This window comes from Cydia splendana, chromosome 6 (genome assembly GCF_910591565.1).
Source record: "Cydia splendana chromosome 6, ilCydSple1.2, whole genome shotgun sequence".
NCBI lineage: Eukaryota > Metazoa > Arthropoda > Insecta > Lepidoptera > Tortricidae > Cydia > Cydia splendana.
In genome coordinates, this window is record NC_085965.1 from 5,366,763 (window position 1) to 5,389,686 (window position 22,924).

Below are 22,924 nucleotides of genomic sequence, written 5' to 3' on the forward strand. Positions count from 1 at the left end.
GTGGAAAAAAAAATACTGTCTTGGATGAGACTTGAACTCACGACCCCTGGATCGATACTCCAGTGCGCTGCCATCTGAGCCACCAAGACCTCATCCATAGCCAGCAAATCTTTCCACCATACTTTTAAGTTACTTAGTCTTTTAAGTTACTTTTAAGTTATTTCGCTTGCACTGAACTGTGCCGTGGTGGGCAATGTTATGTTTAAAGGGCAATGTTATAGTGTTTTACGGTACGTACTTGTTAGACCCGCGGATCAAATTTTCACTCTCAATTATTTATCCGCCCAGCCGTTTACATTAAAAGTTAAGGTCGTGGTTGTACAATAAATATCTAAATTTTGAAAAAACTCTTTTTTTGGCAGAATGTAAACAGCAGTTACAAAGTTAATATTCAGTGTTCTGCGAAAGTTAGCCTTACTTAGGCCATAAAAAAGGATGGACCTGCATACTGTTTGCTCACAAATCGGTACTTACATTAATGCAAACGATTATTGCTAAAGATAGAGAGCTAAGAACATTTCTAAAAAGACCAAACATAAATACTATATAGGTATACATTTTTATTGATTATCTTCTGGTTGCATGTACACTCTGCTCTGGTGGTGGTGTGGGTTCTGTCATGTGTTCTGGTTACATGGTACTTGATTTAAACTTTCACGATTTTTAAACATTATTAAATTGCACAACAGGACTTCCTCCGACGTTTCGAGGACGTTCAAACTGATAAACATGACCATGTGCGGGTACGAAAAACTCGCGCGGCTAGAAGATGTTGATGCCAACTTTAGCCAGTCTTCTCCGAGACCACGAGGACAACGCCGTCCTCGAAACGTCACAGGTAAATCTGAAAACTTACCTAAATACGCGATTTAGTCCCGTTGTGCAATTTAATAATTACATGCTACTTCCTTTTAAATAACGTTAATATTACATAGTACGAGTATTAGGTACATAATAATATCATTTACATATATCCTGTGATAAGCAATTATGAGACTATTAAACGCTCATAATGGTTGCCGTAATAACTCTAGTGATCAGCTAAATCCCTACACATGATAATCTGGCTACGTAACGCGCATCGCACACACGGCTCAATCCGGCAGCCCATCCGGTATTCTGTACCCCAGGTTGACGGGACAATTTGGTTTGACGGTTATAAAGTATTGATGAACTGTATTGATTAATTATGGTAGAATCAGAATTACAAGAAGTCGACGTCAGATATGTACAGTTGCAACGAGAATAAATCATTGAGGAGATATTAGGTAATAATAGATCTAACACTCTAGTTATTAATAATTGTTTACTTCAAGAATGATTCATATTTGTTATTATTATTTAGAAATTAATTGCTATCGCTATCGATAACACGATATTTAGTTAATCACTAGCACTTGTACGTTTTGGCCCGTAAAAACCGGGGTAGGGGCAGTGGTGTGACACTGGACCTTTCGGCCCCATTCGGCTCAGCGTTGCTACGAGCAATTATTAGGGTTGGCAAAACATGACGATCCTTTGAGTGAACAACCACAGATAAGATAAACATGAAGTATACAGCCCTAAATAGCCGAAAGGAATAGTCCCATATATTAAAAAGGGACAACATGATTCGTCCCAGTATCGCTGTCATACTTCGGTTTTGTAGGAAGTGTCATTTCTGTACGGTACCTATTACTTATTCTGAGCTAGGGGTATTACCAAAGACAAAAACCAATCCGAATGAATTTTTGCCGAGCCTCCCTGTACGTAACGTAGTTTATCCTGAACGGTTATCGACAAGCTCTACGGACCGTAACTGTCGATGGCCGATGGCAAGGGAAATTGTTAATTCTATATATCGAAACGAAACACATAGGAAACCAGCACGTCCTAGCTTAGCTCGTACGTCGCGATGGCTTGGCACCCTTCCAGCCAGCGATTGTGCTTTACTATGGCGATTATTTCACTGGTGCACTATTCAAACTGCTTCGGAACCCGACTGAATGGACATGAAAGAATTTTCGTGTGCAGCGACCGACTGTAATGATGGACGTTTATTCTTTGAAAGCTAGGGACTTGGGTTTAAAACGGTGTTCCTGTGAATAGTACATTACTATAGAGGCCGGGAAACGAAGGGTTGTAGACCAAGTAGATATAGACCCCGTTTCTCGCAGAGATTTGTATAGTGCTTTTCTCAAATTTGCAATGAAATATCCTTGGGCTACGGTGGCCAAAATCGAGAAAAAACTGTCTAAAAATGTAATTTAGCACGGAGCAAGTACCAGGGCCTCATGAATTACGACTGTTACGAGGAGGTGTCGCGTTCACCAACCCGCCGGGCCCCGCGGCCGGGGCGCGTACGAGTATGAAGGTATCGCGGGCCGCGGCTGCTGTCAAAAACAGAAGGTTGTTTTACAGGCCTAGGTGTGTAAGGCTGTATGAAATCCCTTTACATATCATCTTCACTCATCGCACCGGATACCTACGTAGTATTTCCGGACCTAATTTGAAGTAAGTAATGTCAACATTTCATTGCAAGTTTGAGAAATTAGTACATTACGATTCAAGTGCGAAAAGTAGCAAATTCACAATGAGTGGCGATAAATTGAAACACGACCGAAGGCATTGTTTTAAATCGGCACGAGTTGCGAATTACCTTTTCGCACGTGTATCGTAGAACGTTTTACAGTACATATGGCCCTTTAAATTTTTGACATGGCACGTAGGTATCGTCTTTAATCCCGCCCTAGGGCGGTAAAGTAGCACCATATGTACTGTAAAAAATATTTACTCCCTTCTTTTATGTTCAGGGGCGCAAAAGGGTCGGTGTTGAGGTGTTGATATGCAAACGGTGCGGTGCCGACATTGTCTACGTTGAGCATAAATCGTGAAACATGGATATTGTCGTTCGGAAATACGTTTACGAGGTCCCATTATTTTATACGATCCAATAATGTTAGTTTAATGCATTTTATGTTGAAAAGTGTAAAGTAACGTTTAGTTGGATAATACGTTATTGTATTTTGATCGCCAAGGGCTCTGAAAGGTTGATTAAGTATTTTCTGTTCAGACGTAAGGATGTATTTGTTTTTAAATTAATATCAAAATCAATTTTCTAAGTATCTAATAAAAATACAGCCGGCGTATTATAGATGGTTTTATCCACGTGATAAAATAACTGTCAGTTTTTAACACCACGGGAGAGAAAGTGACGGACACCGTTTTATCACGCTGTCTCGTAGACAAAAACGACCATCATATCCGTACAGGATAATACTGTTACATTTTGTTTAATCTATTTAGAGTCGGACCAAAAAAAGTCTGCAGCGGATTTGATAGCCCACGCAGTGCAAGTGTCATTTATACAGCCTGGCAAAAAAGAGTAGAAATTAAAAAGTGGCAACACTGTAGTGTCGTCCCGTTCTCTTATATAAATTGATTTCAAAGGGACGACACTACAGTGTTGCCACTTTTTAATTTCTACTCTTTTTTGCCAGGCTGTACGTCATAATTTCATAGAAGTTTGACGTTTAAAATAACAATTTCACTGCGTGGGCTATCAAATCCGCTGCAGACTATTCTTGGTCTGACTCTAGTAAAGAAGACCATCAGCATGTTGTAACAATTAAATTAGGTCATGATATAGTTTTATTGATATAAGTAAGTACATATAAAAAAAGTTGGGGAGCAAAGAATGTATACATTTTACGGTATTGACTTATTGTTGCCAAAATCTCAACGGATTGGCATGGCGCGGAATGTGGCGATATTACGCGAAAGAGGCTGCATTCCACACAATCCACATACCCCTCATCCACTTAAAGGGATTGCCAGCATTTTCGGAATTCTTGTGTTTTCGTCTTTATTGAATATACCTACGAAAAAGGTAAGGTCAATATAGTTAGACCAAGAAAAGTCTGCAACGATTTTAATAGCACACGCTGTAAGTGTTTGTATATACGTCATAATTTCGTAGATATTTGACGTTTAAAATAACACTTGCACTGCGTATGCTTTCAAAATCGTTGCGGACTTTTCTTGGTCTGAGTCTACGGGTTAGTGTAGCTGCGGGCTAAATGTTGCTGGCCTTCCTATTGGGGTTACATTACATATGGATTAGTGTTTATTGCGAGTTAAACGCAAGTAGCAAATGTATGAACAGACACACTTAGCAGACACATTTACCCGAATCGACCTTTTACTTAGACACATTGTGAGGCAGCGAGAATAGCAAGAAATAACATTTCTAAGCAACGTTGCCTCTATAAAAACTAGTTCATTCCGATCGCGACTGCAGCAGCGGAAAACGGGCGATGACACTGTAAATGTCCATGATAAAATGGGTTAATGGAGTTTATACTTTCCTGACAGCAATGCGACCACGATTGCAACATAATTTATCAAGGAAATTGACAGTGACATCTACCCGTTTCACGCTGCTGCTGTCACAAACCGAATGGAAGATTAACTTGTTTCTTGTATTATCCTAGTGACAGCTAGGATTATACGACAATTTTACGTGGGCTGTATACACTCGTCGAGAGACCCCGAAACTGGCCGAGAATGAGTGTGTAGGTACATGCTGCTCCCTTCTCGGCTCGCGCTTCCTTGACTCGTCTCGCGCTTCTTCGATTGGATCGGAGCGGTGCCGAGAGGTTCTCGACGAGTGCGTACAGCCGACATTAAGAGAAAGTGGTTAAATACGTCAATTCATTCGGGTCTCGTGATGATCCCATCCATTACTCCGTCGCAATTACTGTGGTCCTTCTAAAACGCCGACCGCGCTATTATTTCCCTCGATTGAGGTCACTGCCGCGTACGAATTGACAATTTCATCTAATGGAACGATAAGTGCACGGAGACGGCCAATAGATTTTGGTAAATTACTATTGTATAGCCGAACCATTCCATGTGTTATAGTTTCAGAATTTGCAACGTATTTCGAATAAATGGAGCTAATCCTGAACTATGAAATTGTTCAGTAGTAAAGTAAATATTGCGTAGTCGAGTCAAATATCAAACATTAGAATCGTTTTAATATGATATATTGCAACTTCGTATTAAACAAATAAATACATTTTGTAAACACACCAGTATCAAATAGATAGTGACGGTCAAAGCGGCTAAATATATCGAAAGACATCCTTATTTCCATGGTAGCAAAGGTATCTAAGATATATTTGACTATATATATACTTCGGCCGTCTCTGTCTATTTGTACATTTGGGTAAATTGCAGATATCATTTGTTTTGTCCATTTCTAGATAAAATGGCCGCTCCCAATATAATATTGTGGACAGAACAGGCGACAATTCCTTTGAGCCATTGATACCATTCTAAGGCAACGTACACCCGACAATTTTCCAGCACTGAAAATGTGAGAAAAATGCCGATTGAATTTCAAAAGTTCGCAGTTATGAAGTGAAAGTTAAGGATATTTAGATGAGTAATAAAGTACCTATCAACAAAACTGAAGTACGAATAAAACGAGAAAAGTTTGGCTCGTGGGTCTGCCACGTAGTGATGTGCTGATGAGAACGTCCTCCTTTCTGAGAATTTCTTTCCGAAGAAATTTCCGGAAAATTTCCAACTTTCTCGAGAACGTTCTCTTATTAGCATTAATAACTTATGAACAATCTTTTAATTTGTTTAATGGAAGGACATAAGTATTTACTTTTGTCAAGTTTATACGTTTTGCCTCAAATAACTTGTTTGGGCAATTTTGTGTTGTTTTACTCCTGGTTTTTTATCAATTAGTATTATTTTTTTATATTGCTATGAATGGTGCCAAGTATTTGCTTTTAAGCTTCCATGGTATTTTTCTTATCTCCTACACTAGGCGATTACACAAAAGGTGACGGTGACAGTCCATTTCCAACGACAGCAGCACTAGCTACCATTCATTTTACTATGGAAATTGACAATAACACCGACGCGTTCGTACTAGTAGTGCAGCTGGGGTCAGAAATGGAATTTAAAACTAAAATTCTCAGCGAACATTTCCGAGAACGTTTCCGATAGATTTCTCTGATCTCGGGAAAGTTTCGAGAACGGCACATCGCTACTCCTGCGATATTAATGACGGGTAGGTACCTACAATCATAACTTCAAGAGCCTTTGTTTTTATTGTCATAAAAGATAAGGATAAGCCCTTGGGCTTTGTTTGAATAAACTTACTTTTATTTATAAGTCAAGTTGAAGCCGTAAATTAGGGCGGGGGCGGTACATGGGAATACTTAATTAGAGTAATACGTAAGGATGTATCCCGGGAATAATAGTAGTAATATTAGTAGGTAGTAATATTCCCGTTTTCATTGCGTATTCAAGGTTAGATAGAAAAAGTGGCTGTTGCTAGAATTATTTTATACATATTTAAGTAGGTTTTTCTACGAAGATTTTTTTACCCTACCTATATTTTTTCGATTAGAAACATAAGTACCACGAAAATATGTATATTCCCGCATTTTTTTTAAATAAGAATTTAGGACACAAAATAAATGTGATATTCATTAATATCAGTGTAACATGAATATTATTAATAATTGTGAAATACTGTATTCATTGACCTGTAATTCTATTCAATTCTTTGGGGAGTTCTGGATTTTCATACATTAATATAACATATTGACGAACTAAAATATACGCACGTCTTACCTACTGCTTAATATCATTTCCAAAACTCTTCAGAACTGGGAAGGGAGAAGTTTGACCAATATTGTTTAATAAATGCTCGGTACATGCCATAAAAAAACATGTGCACATCGAGTTTCATTAAAAATATTAATAATCTTTTATTCATTACATCAATTTCTCCTTAGTTTGTACAATATTCTAGAGAACATGGTAACATTCCCAAGCTCGGTAATGAATGCACAGCATATCACTATTAACACGCTTATTGTGTCCGGCTTAGTTATTGCAGAATTGTTTATTATTAGTACAGGGTCTCAGGAGGCGAGGAAGAGGCAATGCCTCACGCGCCTGCCACGGTTTGGCGTACTGACTTCCTGGAGCACAGGGCGGCGTATATCATTGTTAACGTTATGAGGCTGTACCTACAATAAGTTCGTGATGAATTATCTAGTCACTTCACGTTTTCACTTCAGTGAGGATCGTAATTGATATGTTTAATAATAGGTATACCTATTATTATACATAAATATATGTCTAGGTTTTTTCGGTTATTAATTCACAGGTGTTAATACTAGTAGGTACTGTGATTGTGGTTGAATAATATTCACTTGCCTTATGTTTTCATCATAATAACGCAACAAACGATTTAAGTAGTAGTAAGCACATTTGTTAACAAGATAGAGAAAGAGAGAGAGAGAATAAAAAGGAGTGTAACTATGTACTCGTATATAGGTACCTACCTACCTCTATCATGCATTTCTTCCAGCATAAAAGCATCTTACATCAAAAAAATAAAACAAATTGGCAAACAATATATAACTAAAAATGTATGCCGAAATTGTGAAATGTTCTTAGAACAATGAATATTCAAAAGTAACAATTCGAGCAAAACAATATTTTGAATAACAACTCCAGTTCTGCCACTTCGTCTAAATATCTGTAGTACTTAAACAAATGACGGGAGCTCTCCGCCATAATTATTATTCAACCTTTATCCGAGCCGAATCGAGTAAATTCGTTCTGAAATTACTTTTATTAAAAGCATTTCTTTCCCTCCGCCGAACCAAAGTGCTAAAGTAGAGTAAATGGACTGGAATTTCCGTTTGGAGAATAAATTATCTAGGAATATTACAGTAAATTACTCTTCAAAAAGACGCCCCCCATCGTTGCAAATATCGGTTAAATAATTGGAGTGCAAACATTTCGATTTGTGGTATTTGATCGTTGTGAGCGGATGCGGCTGTTACGGCGTTACTGTGCACTTCGCTGGCTGCATCCTGCATCTCTCCGTCTCTCGGAGACGAGGGCTCTTATTCCAATACAATTTTCCGCCATTACCAGTGTACTACGCGTCTGCAAGATTTGAGTCTGTTTTAGTTTGCACACAATTAATACCTATTGAAAAAGTTTATAGGTATCTATTAGGGCACAATATAGAGATAAACAATTTGGAGAAGTTTTTTGTGTGCTATTGTCCATCAGCGTAGCATATTAGTATGACACGAAGTCCTTAAAGTTCAAAAGAAAAAAGTTCGAGGAATAATTTTAATGAAGTTGTCATAGACAGATTCTTTATGGACATCGGTTTCGCAAAAAAATATTCCTATATATTTGCAAGCCATGGGACAACACTACAGTATAACAACAACAGTCAGCAAAATACTTAATTGATTTCATGTAATTTGTGAAGTTGATGTCCGTCAGCGTTGTCATCATTCCCGTCTTCTAACCATACCATCTAACCTTAAATAGCACGAGACATTCCGAATGTCCATCGCTGTCATTCCCGTATCGCTGCTGAATTGACTAAAAATATACCACTCTAGATTGTAAATACTCGCAAGTATAGTAACTATTGTAAGTGCCCCAAAGTAAGTACTCACGTCGCCATATTAGCTGTGTATAGAAAAGTGGATACTTATGTTGGGGCACCGACTGTACATTTCCGCAAAAATACGCTATGCGTGATGTGAATTCATGGGTCATACGCTGCAGGTCGCTGGCTCAAAATTGGCTGCATTAACCGCATGTTTACGGGTGCGCCCCTGGCGTACAAACATTTGCCCGTGCGTTTAACAAGTTTGCCCAGTATGCAATTTGTCATAATTTAAAACCTATTTTGCTAACGTTGAATTTCGGTGGGCACATTACAATTTGTGTTAAACGTTCAGTATTAGGTATGTATAATAAATATATTTTTCTCAAACATGCAATGAAATATTGATGTTAAGTTCCTTATAATAGGCTGCGAAGTATGACGTTTCAGGTGCGGCTAGGACAAAAGGTCGTTAATGGAATTTCATACACATCTTGCAGGCCTAGGCCGGCAAAGTCCTCTTTTTTAATTTTCATTTCACAGATATTTGTGACACAGCATCGTGGCATTCATCCATTAAAAAAAACTAGAGGCAGTATTTGGTTTATGGTTCGTAATGACACTCTGCCACTACGCCTATAACAAAAAAAAACAATGTTTGCTATAATTTGCAGTTTTATTTGTATAAAATCAACATGAACTTAATAAATAATACATTCAATAATTTTATAATTTTAAATTATAAATTTAACTACACAAATAAAAACATTTAAAATATTTCATCTAAACGTTAGCGGTAAAAAGGTCTACTCAAACACGCGTAGTTATATTTTTTAAATTGTTATGGAGGTAAAGTTGAAAAATATTCATTCTGTTTTATTGGATTTATGGTGCGTTGTTGATTTTTTGACTTTAATATGAGTTCCGACGAAATAATGAAATTAATATTAATTGTAATCGTAGCTGTTGGAATTGGCAGCGTAAGCAGAATTGATTTTAATAACTTGCTGCCTCTGCCGCCAAGTCAAAGACGAAGTATGTATATGGTTGCTTATGGCAATTTTATTATTTGAGAAACTAAGAAAAATGGCTTACAGTTTATTAGAAACAGTTTTGTGGCATATTTTAAATGAATATAACTACAAACTCGTCAACACTGTGGAAATTATACTTATTTACTCCATGCATAAAGCAACGATGTATGTGAAACATGATATCAACATGAAAGACTATGTAAACTTATGTGACGAAAACGACAGTCAGATGGATACAAGGCGAAAAATCAAAGATACATGAAAATATACGGGTAGTAAAAATACACGATTCGTGTAAAACATACGCGTGATAATGATATAGGTACTTGTTGGTTATATTTTGGCTGTAGTTTACTTTTAGTTTTTTCTATAAATAAAACTTGGGTTTCGTGGATTTTTTATTTTATTTATTTCATTGCATGTTTGAGAAAAGCACTATACATACCTCGGCGGGAAATGGGGTTGCCCGCGCTCAGACCTATCCGTCTATATGTCTTCGGCCGGCAACCCCTTTCGTCCCGGCCTCTGTAGTAATGTACTATTAATGCAATAGTTTAATTTTTAAACAAGCAGATACGTCTGCGAGCGATGTTCCAAATTTCCATTCCAAATTTTTCCATTTTTTCCTTTAATATAAAATTTGGATTGCACTAGTTTGTTAGATAGCGAATGTATTTTAACTAAACCGTTTTAAAAACCTAATTAGTTTCTATTTATTTTACTCAATAAAAAATACACAGCAATATTCATTAGACATATTTTTTCGCCAAACTGCATGACAGTTTGTTGGTTGACGAAAGGTTGGTTGGTTTATTGGTTATGCTGCTCCTTGAAAAAACTCGACGAGGATCGAGTTGGGTGATTCTTAAATTGTGTCAAAAAAAAATTTTTTTTCATAAACGTTTTTATTTTTCACATTTTATTACATATGTATATCAAAAGTACATTCAAAAAGTTTTTTTTTTATTCATATGGTTAAGCTTAATACCCTCAGGAAAGGTAAATAAAATGAGTACATAAACACGGTTGTGACAAAGTGTCCCTCAGTCGTGACATTTCGGCATTTTGGTGGCCAACTCGGCTATTTTGATTTATATAGTTATTTTAACATAGCCTAAGTCACTCCTATGACTACGACAAACCTAATGACAGCTCAGGCGTTGAAATCCGTCAAACTATAAAGGCTGTAGAGCATGACAAAGAATTTGATACACATCATACATACATACAAGCGAAAAACATTTTTTTTATTTGGCAGTCGGGCAATAATAGCAAATGATCTGTAGCTAAAAAAAATGCATTTCTGAAAAGTGCATGTGCCTCTAAATTAATCAAACGAATTAAGAATGACACGACCACGTATCTATATGTCACGAACGTGGACTCAAAAGTCCGTGGCGGTGACAGATTTTTGAGGCCACGGTCGTGATAATTTGGAACATGTTCGATATTACATAAACATTTCCTTTGATTTTGCAAATGTTAAATAATTAGCTTACTCTGCAATGTATGAGGTATATCTTATGTTACAAACAATAACGTGAAACTGCAACTTACTTTTAAAACTCTAACACGGCGGTGACGCGTTAAGGTTGACCGTTTCTTCAAATGAACACAAATAAATAATTTTCGACAAAACTTCTCCCTTCAACCATTTGTAAACCTGACAACAACACAGTGTTGCTGTTATAAAAAAACTTTAATAAGGCTGCCAGTAGTAAAGATAATTTTCTACCGAGTACCGCATGTTTATATTACCACGCGCGGTGGTGACGCGAAAACTAATCACAAAATGTATGTTGTTTAAAATTATATAAAATCTTTATAAATCCATACAATTTTTAGACAGTGTTGTAGAACAAGGATTAGTGTTTTATATTTGATATAAATTATATTGCAAAATCACTTCATATTTTATAAAAAAAAAAAAAACAAATATCACAAAATCTGGGGAAGTCACACTACACGGTCCGTGACATTTCGCATTTGTAATTCTTTTTTTATATGTTTCTAATGCTTTTAGGACAATACATTTAGGTTGACCTAAAACTAGAGTTAAATTGCTAAGTATATTGATATAGAGTTTACTTATTTTCACAAAAATACATGCTATTCTTACGTGTTACACAAAAAATGCATAAGAATAAGAATTACCCAGTTAAATCCGTAAACGTTCACGAGAGAAAAATCATCTAAATTGCACTTTCTGCGACCTTATACTTATAAAGTGTGAGATTAAAGGATGACTCACGTTAGACCGGGCCGTATCCGAGCCGGAGCTTCCGGCGCATCATTTTCTGTGAAAAGGATCACTTGATCGCCTGTCATGTCATAGAAAAGTAAGCGCCGGAAGCTCCGGCCCGGACACGGCGCGGTTTAACGTGAGTGATTAACGTATGTTTCAATGGCTCAGGCGTCACCGTGGCTCGGCTTTTTCGCGCGCGGCATCCTCGTGCAACAAATCCTACTGACCGAGGCTGCCTCGCGCGGCAAACGTTGCGCGGCATTCGTCCGAGGCTGCCTCGCGAGGCTGCTCGCTCAGTCAGTACCCGGCTAATAATGTTTCCTCGTTGGCAGCCCTGACGTCGGGCCACGAGATAACGCAGCTGAAGGTCCCGCTGCACGCGGACCCGCGGCGCGCGGCCGAGCTCAGCTGCCACTTCCACATGGACGACCAGAAACTGCACTCCGTCAAGTGGTACCGCGACCTGCACGAGATCTTCCGGTACAACCCCTCGCAAAAGGTTAGACAGTTTATACACTCATGGACAAGTTTAGAGGAACGCCAAAAAAAGTTTTAACTAAGTACTAAATTTTGAAATAAGTACTTTTGTGATGTAAACCTTTTTTGTGCGTTCCTCTAAATTTGTATATGAGTATGTCTGTATTTGTAATTACTATCATTTGTAATTTCAAGACTTTCAAAATAACTAAGAACATCTGTTGTCCTAAAAATAATATTCATTTTAACGTAGGTAGTAGTTTGCCAAAATAAGATTTCGTAATAAAATTACGTCTGACCTTGTTTAATGAGCAAAGTTTAGAAAAACTTAAGGCTTGAATCAACATCTTTATTTTCAGTGTTTTAAGTGAAACCGAAGACGACATTTTGAGGCTTTGTTCGTCACGAAAGGATATAAATTTGTAATTTATTATAGGGTCTTTCTCGTGAAGCAAATTTAATTAATAATTGAGCGCCTGTCGTCGTTCATAAATAAAATATCAAGGTTTATTTCATCCGTTTTCCTTCAAAAATACCTACCTACATAAAATTTTAAGTAAGTAAGTAAATATAAAAAAGAAGGGCTTATTATTAACCGGGCAACTAAAATATTAAACAGGAACTATCACTGGGCATATAATAATATAATTTGGCTGTGCATTAATATTTTAGCAACTATAAATTTATATTAGCCTCAAATTTAAGCATCATTTGCATCATATTATTAAAAAAACTGGCAGCAAAATCAAGCCACCCAAAAAAATTATAGGGAACTTGAATTGATAGGTTGGCGTCTAAAATAATAAATTGGCAACTAATATTGTAAAGCGATCATAAAATTTGGTTGTTTATATATTTTGTACATATACAGAATACCTAAGATACCTATATACATAACCTTTCAATACTCAATTTAGAAATAATTTAAATTTAAACATATGCATATACCGAGTACTTACTTTAAATTGACAAATTTCCTAATCCACAAAACACCACAAATTTATTTACCAATAATACCCTACTATACTTACTATACTTTTAGTCGAAATTCCTAAACACCTAATGGCCATTATACCATAAATACCATTAGGTCTTTAAATTTTTAATTACTAATGTATTCTGCCAGAGTCAAAAGATAGGCGCGACGACGAGCGAAGCGAGGAGGAGCGTGTTAGGACCGTGTAGTGACCAAACAAAATATTTTAAAAAAACATCATTTTAAATTAATAGATAGCCGTTTTCTTTTTAAAATGTACTTCATAAATAGTCTCCAATATAATAATTCAGTTGCCAAATAAATATTTGGTACCTGCCTAAAAATAAACAAAAGATGTAACGGCATTAAAATACAACTCATATTGAAATATTTTAAGACTCCGTTTTTGTTGCCAAACTATTAATTTTAGTGCCCATTTCTATTATTTTAAACTACCCAAATTCGATTAATTAGTTCACCGGTTAAATACGTGCCAAAAAGAAGTAAGTCGAATCTAGCAAAGGTTTTGCATGAATTTTATAAGTATTTACCTATAAGTAGTCTGTATCTTGCTTGTGCTAATATTCTTAATGGTTATGCTAATTTTCTCCAATAAGCGTGAAATATAAATTCAAAATGACATTTTAACACGTTCACTGCGTTACGGGGGCCTTTGAACCCCGTACGATGTCATCATTCAGTGCGGAGGCTAAAAATCGTGTCTACTCGCTGGTGCGGAAGCTGTATCTTAGATATTTTTATGATTACGATAAAAATAAATATACATTTGAGTTTCTTGTCAAAAGTATAACCAAGTGGTATATTCAGAAAATACGAGGTCTCAGGAACCCCGTACCGACCAGGGAACAAATTTTGCCTTCTAGTGCGATACGGGTTCCAGTGAACCCCGTATAGATTTTAGCTGGCCCGTACGGGGTTATGACCACAAAGTCACTAGTGCAGTCAGCATTTCAAGAATTCTTATCGGTAAATTAAAAATAATGCGTTTGGGACGCATGCTAGAATGGTGTTATTGCAAAAATAATGTAGTTAACAATTGGTACTTATAATTTAGAACAAGTAATTATACTTCACGACATAATCATATCACTGAATAATACGTATTATTGACTGCTGCTCAGTAATCAATTACGACACCAATCAGTGCCAGACATGTTGTGTCCGAAAGTGACGTTTTTAATATTAAAACTTTAGCTTTCAATCTGAAAAACGATATCTAGTTATTACTATAGTAAGCGCTAAAATATCGTTTGTTTTATTTCGCATCACTATTGATTTATCGACATAAATAAGGTATGTGCGTTACGGGGTTTGCTAAGCCCCGTAGTTTTTCAATTTTAGTGCGGTACGGGGAGAAAATAACCCCGTCCTTTCATTTCTCTATAATTGCATACGTTTTTATCGTATCTACGTGCGAAGGGAACATGACGTAGGTAATTTCATACTCTTTAAGTTTGTCAGAAAAAAAAATATATAATAAAATATTTCAGGACCTTATAGCAGTTTTAAGAGACTTGTGTGTACGGGGCACTTTTATACCCGTAACGCAACAAGGTGTAAACCACTACGGGGCGGATTAGGCCTCGTAACGCACTACATTTTAGATAAAGGTTTTGGCTTGCCGCAGTGAACGTGTTAAGTATTTTTTTTTTAAAATGAAATCATGATTGTATATTGCACCGACGAATATGAAATACTTTTGTCCGCTACCTACTATTGACACTACACTGACACACTACTACACTGCTACTAGTACTAGGTACTACTATTTGCACTGACTACACACTTACGCGGAAAAATCATCGGTTTCTTTGAGAAAAGTTGATCAACCAAGAGTATAAGTAGGTACCGTCAGGCGGCCAATTTTTAACCACCTGTGTCTTTCCACAGACGCAGATCCGCTTGTTCAACGTGACCGGTGTCATGGTGCAAGGCGGGTCCTGCGAGCTGGAGTCGTGCGTGGTGCGCGTCATGCCGCTGCCGCAGGCCACGCGGGCCGCCTACACCTGCGAGGTCTCCACCGAGGGACCCATGTTCCAGATCGCCCGCCAGACCAAACACATGACCGTTGTTGGTGAGAATTGTTTTATCTGCATCCTTTTATTCGCCCCGACTGGTTTAATTTGTTTGTGGGTATACGGTTGCACTCACAAAGGTCACGGACGTTTTCCCGTGGTCGCTGCATTTGTCACTCTATTTAGTAGGTAATATGTTCGGTTATAAACTATTGTCCTAACTGTAGTCCTATTGGCAACTATTAGCTGGTTGCTGTTGCCTGCCTTGCAGCTTATCGTAACGCCATATGCAGATTCTAAAATGCAAATGAATCTAAGCAAATACAGTTTGAATTTCGAGCGGTTAGGTATCTATCTACACGCTTGGTTGCGTACCTATAAGAGACTATGCCCACTAGCCCGTTCCGTCACCGACCATACCCGTACCGTGCTATGCACGGACCGTCAAAAATTGTCGGCGAGGATATTTTGCCGGTGCCAAAACGCTCCGTGCACGGCACGCAACGTTGCCAGAACGGTGCGTGCAGGCGGCGAAACGATGGGCATATGGGTTATAGCCGCGTATGGTGACCGTTCTAAGCCCGTTATAAACGCGTTGCTATATTTCTTGCTCGGTCTTTCTGACGAGTCATGCTCTCGCGGATAAAACGCGGGTACTAAGGGTATGAAACGCGAATGCTACGGGGATTATAGGCGGATGCTATGGGGATGATGCGCGGTTACTACGGGCACTAAACCCGTTATGTACGAATATGAAACAATGTGGACACGGTGTAGTGGGCATAGTAGTCCGTATCGCATTACATCCCGTGCCTGATACGTTCATAGCACGGTCATGGTATGATACGGTGTAGTGGGCAGAGACCTTAAGGTTGTATCCCTTTATTCAGCAAGAAATTCATTTCATGGAGAAGGCTTATCAAAATGAAAGCGAGAAATAACAAAAATAAAGCCGATCTTCAGTTTCCCGTGCCGCCGGGCCGCCGCACGCAGCAAAGCAATTATCATTTTCCAAGAGCGAATTACGAGTAGGTACAGTCGACGTCAAATATATGTTTACACTTTTGGACCTTTGTAATAAGGCGAAAAATGTAAACATATCTTTGAAGTCGACTGTACATATTTATGAAATACGCTTTTGTGTGACATTGTTTGTAATTTAACAAATTATTATTTTAGATTCTGAAATGCCGAAACGTTAATAAAGATTTACTCAATTTTGTTAAAAATTGATTGAAATAATTAAATAATATTAACCTGATATTAAGAGATTAAAGGGGTATCAAGTAAATATACGCTACTATTAAATTTGCCGAGAGATTTCTTTGATTCTGCTATAACGAGACGTCGCGCCGCGACTTCGAGCGCTTCTACACCTAAATTTAATTACGCTTCAATCCTTTGTAACAACACTTTTCCTTAAAAAACTTAAATAACTTCATTCTCTTCAGAGACTTATTCTTATTTATTACTATTACTCTCCTTCAATTTCATGGCTAACTTCTTAATAAGCTTACTACAACTTTGTGATTTATTCAAATTGATTTCCCCGCAGCGATGCCGGACAAGGACCCAGTTATAAGTGGGGCTCCGAATCTGGTCCGGCCGGGGGATCAGATGCTGCTGAACTGTTCGACGGACTACTCGCTACCGCCCTCAGACATTAATTGGTACATCGACAACGAAATACAAAAGGTTAGTGGCAATATCAAGCCTTTACACAATGAGGGCGAACGCGCCCAGGGGACGCGTTGACCCTGTTAACAGGCAATTCTATTAATGAAATTTGGAATACAATTTACAAGACTACATAGACTAGGTACTCAGAGAATTTCAGTGCCTAAAAACATTATTCAAATTTTAAATTTATAAGTCCTAGTACTAAGATTATTTTATACCTCTCTTGGAATAACATTTATTTTCATTAAATATACTGTATATACAGAAATACTAATTCCATTTCGTTATTAAATTAATTAGTAGGTATTATTGTTTCCTGATTATAAAATTCGCAAGTCATTCCTACAAAAGTTAATTCTAACAGATTATATTGTATACCTAATGTATTATTGCGAAAAATTTACCTGACAAAATATGACCTACAAACAATAAAATTGTGTCTCATCGTAAGGCCCACCATACAATGTTTCCCTATTTTGAATTTGAACCTTGTTGTATAGTAGATTAGGGCGACTTACGTTTGTTTTAACAAAACAATGAAACAAAAGAAATGCGATGCTACCTTATTTAGCTTTTGAAAGGTTCAAATTAGATTGATACAGAGTGTAAACTCTCGCGTTTTGTCACAGAATAAATAATAGTACTAGGTTTTGTGCACATATTTAATTTCCTACACAAACGGGTCTACCGCGATATAAACAATACAATGAAATTATATCGCGGTAGACCCGTTTGTGTAATTAAATATGTGATACAGAGTGTACATTGTATTGCACATTGGGTCTTACGAGGTTAATAAAGAGACTGCGAGTAAAACCTAGGCTGTGGGCTGTGATTGACTAATTTGCTTTTAGGAGATTCACCTACCTACATAATACGATTGCGGGGACTTGAAATAATTGAGATCGCTACTCCATTTAGGTTAATTAAATTTCACTGGAAATCGGGACTCGGGGAATTAAGTTTTAAGAATTAATTTGACATTAAATTACCTTCTTTATTCCAGTTTAACTACTTCTAGTTTTAGTTTGCATAATTCAAAGTAATTAAGATTTAAACATAATAGTTCTCTAAGTCTATAAGTGGATATGAGTGGATATTACGTCCGACTTTCAATCCGGAGGTCGCGGGTTCAAATCCTGGCTTGTACCAATAAGTTTTTCAGAACTTGTGTACGAAAATATCATTTGATATTTACCACTAGCTTTTCGGTGAAGGTAAACCTTGTGAGGAAACCTGACATGAAAAATTTAAAGGTGTATTTGAAGTCCCCAACCCGCATTGGGCTAGCGTGAGGACTATAGCGCTTGGGCTCTCGCGCATGTTATGTTATGTCTCGGGCCTGGGCCCAGCAGTGGGACGTATATAGGCTGAAATTATCTTTATTTATTCTTAGTTTTCTAAGTAGAAATAGAAAATGTCACTATTTAACGAAATCTTGTAAAACTTTATACGTTCTTAACTGTAAAAGTCTGATTGGAGAGGGTTTGTAATGAGATCATTATTTTAACTATACCTATACTTACTACTACAACTATCGCGAACTTATTTTGTGAGTGTTGTGTGTCGGATCATTGATTAATTGTTATTAGTGTAACGTAAGGTGGGCGTGTTTAGAATGTAATTATTATTTATTGTTTATTTATTGTATACATGTACAGTACAGTGATGCATAAGAATACATTGTGTTAATTATATATCTTAGGAATAGTACATGCTACCCTGTGAGGGCATTACAATGACTTACTTCTATACTTATGTTATATTTTGTAACATCTTAATATGATTACTAAGTTCCCAACTTTTTCATAGACTTTCGTTTGGTACTTTTAATTAATTTTCGCGTATCTCTGGTTTATCATTTTACTGGGACATTAGTCATCCGCGGCCAAGGCCAGTGGAATGTACTCGTATTACACAAGCTATGTGTATTGTTTATACGAATCTTTCCCATGAAGTGTGAACAAGGAACTACATATTCCGAGAGAGTAATAGACGTATTGTTGCAGCCCGAAGCGTGGCAGCACACGGAGCTGAGCGCGCCGCTGGCGGGCGGGCTGCGCGCGTCGTGGCGCGTGCTGCGCGTGCGCGTGCCCGCCACCGCCAGCGGCGCGCTGCGCGTGCGATGCGAGTCCGTGCTGCAGGTGAGTCCATGTAATCTGAGGGCCTACCGCGAACCACGTTCGACGTGTTGCCTCCCTGTCACACTTACCTACGAATTTACAAATAGGACAGAGAGGCAACACGTCGAATGTCGTTCGCGGTTGGTCCTCTGTATTGTAACCCGAGGGCCACGGAACGCACGCTCCGAGCGTGCACCCTTGACTCTGGAGCCGACCGCCATTGTTTTAATCCTATGACGGTCGGCGTCAGCGTCGAGCGTGCGTTTCGTGGCCGAGGCGTAACACAGACACGAGGTTCTTCTAGAGTATTTATTTGTATTTTCTGTGGGCAGGTGGATCCGCCCGTGCTGCGCGACGTCAGCGCCACCGTCACCGTCTACTCGAGGACGCAGCTCTCTAAATACGTTTCTAATAAAGGTTGGTTTTTAATAAACAATAAAAGTATACTTAGCGCCACTAGGACCATCCCACTAACCCGGGGTTAACCGGTTAAACCGTTAACCCAGTGTCAAATTGTTCTGGAAACCATGGTAACTCCAGGTTTAGCCGGTTAACCCCGGGTTAGTGGGATGGTGCAAGTGGCCCTTAATGTGTTACGCCTACAAACGCCTAACGCCTAGAGCGTAAAGTCAAGGATGAAGTTTTCTACTAGCTAGATACCTACAAAATTACAAATGTCTTAACCTAAACTAACAACACAAAAACTATTCACGAAATTCGCCCATTCATGCAAAGGAGCCCATCACGCTCGCCGCGTTGCCACGTCGATTTCCATGCGGTCTTCACTTATCAATAGAGTGGTTCTTCAAGAAGGTTTAGGTTTAGGTGTATAATTTGTTAACCCGTGGGAAGCTGGGGCGGGTAGCTAGTTTAATACATATAACTGTATGCCAAAATATTAACTTTATCAAGTTTATTGTTTATTTGTTTATTGTTTATTGTCACTTAGCAACTATCCTTACAGGTTAACCCTAATACAATAGTGCCTTACTAACTAGGTATGTAAATTATATTAATTATCATAACAACACAAAACATTTAAACAGATTTTTACAAATTCGGACATAGTACATGCAAACAAGTCAGTTTGATCAGCCACTAAATTCAGTGTACGGACTGTGCGACTGAGAGGCGCCTTACGAAGCAGGTTGGTTCTGCCGATCGGCTCCACCAACAGACGCGGTCGCCGCCTCCGCTCCACGTACCCGTCGGGCACACATATATTAATTTGTTGTAGGATCCCCGGGTTGTAAATGCTACCGCGAAGGATCCGCACTAAGTAGCACGCAAGTGCTAGATCTCTACGTGTTTCTAGTTTATTATAACCTACCATGCCTATTACGAACAGTGTGGGATACATCAGCGGATAGAAAGGATACACTCCGTACAGTTTCCAATAGATGTACCTTGTAAACTTATTTTGTATCCTTTCTATCATGACGTTGTACTTCGACTCATGTGGAGCCCATATTGCAGCATTGCATTCCAGTTGGCTTCGTACTAGGGCATTGTACATAGCCGAAATGGCCTTCACGTTCGTAAAGCCTACTGCTCGCCGAAGTACAAAGCCCAGGATTCGGAACGCCTTTTTGCACGTGCTTACAATATGGTCTCTGAAATTAAGGTCCGCATTCAAACCCACTCCTAGATCTCTTACCGATTCCACTCGTTTCAGCTGCGATCCCGATATTAAATAATTGTAGGAGAGTGGTGTTTTGGCCCGGGTGAATGTAATTGTCATGCATTTATTTACATTAAACTCCAACTTGTTTCTCCGGCTCCACTCCACCACTCTCTCTACGTCACTCTGAAGTCGCTTGCAGTCTTCCCTGTCTTTGACCGCCAGAAGCAACTTGAGGTCGTCCGCGAATAGTAGACATCTAGCTTCCTTGACTACTTCCGGGAGATCGTTCGTTAGTTTAACATCGTTTATTTGGAAATGTTAGTGACCAACTATGAGTCATAACGCCAGGCGGGGCGCTGTCAGCGCCGCGACCCCGTTCTGTAACTCTCAACTAGGGAATATGAGGCTAATATTTATTCAGGTTCGTAGAACTTTGCTCTGTGTGCTTAGGGATTCATTTTGATACTAAAATTGTTATTTCTATTAAGTAGGTACATCTGATTAAATATGTTTTGAATTAAAATGATAAATTGAAAAACTACAGTTCGGCTTGAGGTGATTAAACACGTTATAATTGCGATGTTATCGAAGGCATTCGATCTTATAACTAGGTATTTGTCCATTACGCACATAAATTAGAAAACTGAGATATTCGAAAAGTAATTTAAAATAATGATAAATTGAAAAACTTGGGTTCGGCTCAAAGTCGACGTTATAATTGCGAAATTAACGAAGGCATTCGATCTCCAAAAAAAAAACAAAAATACAAAATTCTTTATTTTATAAAAAAACATTTTTTTTAACAATGGCTGGTGTCTCCGTGTAAGTTATTTACAAAATAACCTGTGCTGGGAGGCACCGCTCTTCCATATCTAATTTACAATTTATTTAGTATTATACTATTATTATATACTTAATCATTATGTGTGTGTGTGTGTGTGTGTGTGTGTGAGTGAGTGTGATCTCATAACTTGGTATTTGCCCATTACGTAATTCAATTAAGTATTTACTGTTTTTGTGTAAAGTATTAGACTTCGGCAAAAATGTGTCCGGCTGCTCTCCTCCACGGGTGCCAATTAAATATTAAATATTACATTTTGACATCAAAATGACGTCACGATAAATACGAGAGAAATGCATGCGCGATTGATAACTAAATGTCAAAATTTACGTTCGAATTGCCCTCCAGGTCGCATTTCTCAATTGATTCTTTTGATAATTATATACCTACCTAGATTCAGTTTTTGAAAACTTTTTATAACGGCGACTACACTTTGCCACCGAGTGTAACACAACATGTTTACTACACCAACGCGAAGGAAATAACTAATTGTTAAACATTACAAATCAAATATAACTGAATGCTTTTAAATATTGATCACTTTAAATCGTCACTTAAAATCAATTCTACCAGCCGGAAAGAACTCAAAAGCAACAAATTAGGTACCTACTTTGCCGCTCTCGAGGACAAAATGCAATTTTTCAATAGTTTTTGAACAATAAAGAAACCTTTTACGAGCTGGTGTGGTGAAAAATACAATGACACGTTGTTTTTCTGTTGCAGGTGGAAAAGTCTACGTGAACGCAAATGCGGTAGTTGCAATTTGGATCTTCACTATAATATCAAGGTTTATGAGCTTATGAGGATCGATGTAATCATGTCTGGTGATATTAGATGTAAGTGTAGATACATTTTTCTCGGCCTACGTTTCAAAATTAAAATTCTGTTCAATGTGAATGAAATGTTTCATAAATGTCCATAGAGAAAAATGTAACTCCATCAGATGATCAGTTAGTTACATTTAAGGCCTCTGCACATCGGATGCGTATCCATAGACGTGGACGTGCGCGTTGTAATATACAGATCCTTATGAGAGACGGCACACAGCTTGCGTGACGCATGCGTCCACGTTTACGCACACGCAGCCGAGCCGGTGTGCTATGGCCTTTAACTTAAGAAGACAAATGAAGATCATATATACCCTCGTCAATGCTTATCAAACGGGAAAATATTTTTTGTACATTGTAAATTATAACTCAATGTTAACGAAAATAAATTAAAAATGTATAAAGCACATTTAAATTATACCCAAAGTGTGTAGAGTTTAATCTAAGTAAAATAAAGCATTTGTTTCTCAAAGATATAATGTTTTGTAGCTTCTCTGAAAGTTAATTAGTTTTACTAAAGTAAGGACGAACAGCACGAAGAATGTTGTACATCGACCAGCAATGTCCTATCTCTATCGCACGCGCATAATATAATATGCTGTCCCGCGCGCACAGTGGCCGCCGGCATGG

The 22,924-nt window shown here is 38.0% G+C and overlaps 1 protein-coding gene across 1 annotated transcript; it reads left to right on the top strand.

Annotated features, from left to right (window-relative positions):
• Positions 1–11,707: 11,707 nt before the first annotated feature.
• Positions 11,708–22,381, top strand: LOC134791550 (uncharacterized). Its single transcript, XM_063762599.1, has 7 exons — positions 11,708–11,716; positions 11,982–12,209; positions 15,075–15,258; positions 16,755–16,894; positions 18,889–19,023; positions 19,335–19,419; positions 22,191–22,381. The coding sequence occupies exons 1-7, from the start codon at positions 11,708–11,710 to the stop codon at positions 22,268–22,270; spliced, it is 861 nt and encodes a 286-aa protein (XP_063618669.1). The 3' UTR covers positions 22,271–22,381.
• The last annotated feature ends 543 nt before the right edge of the window (positions 22,382–22,924 follow it).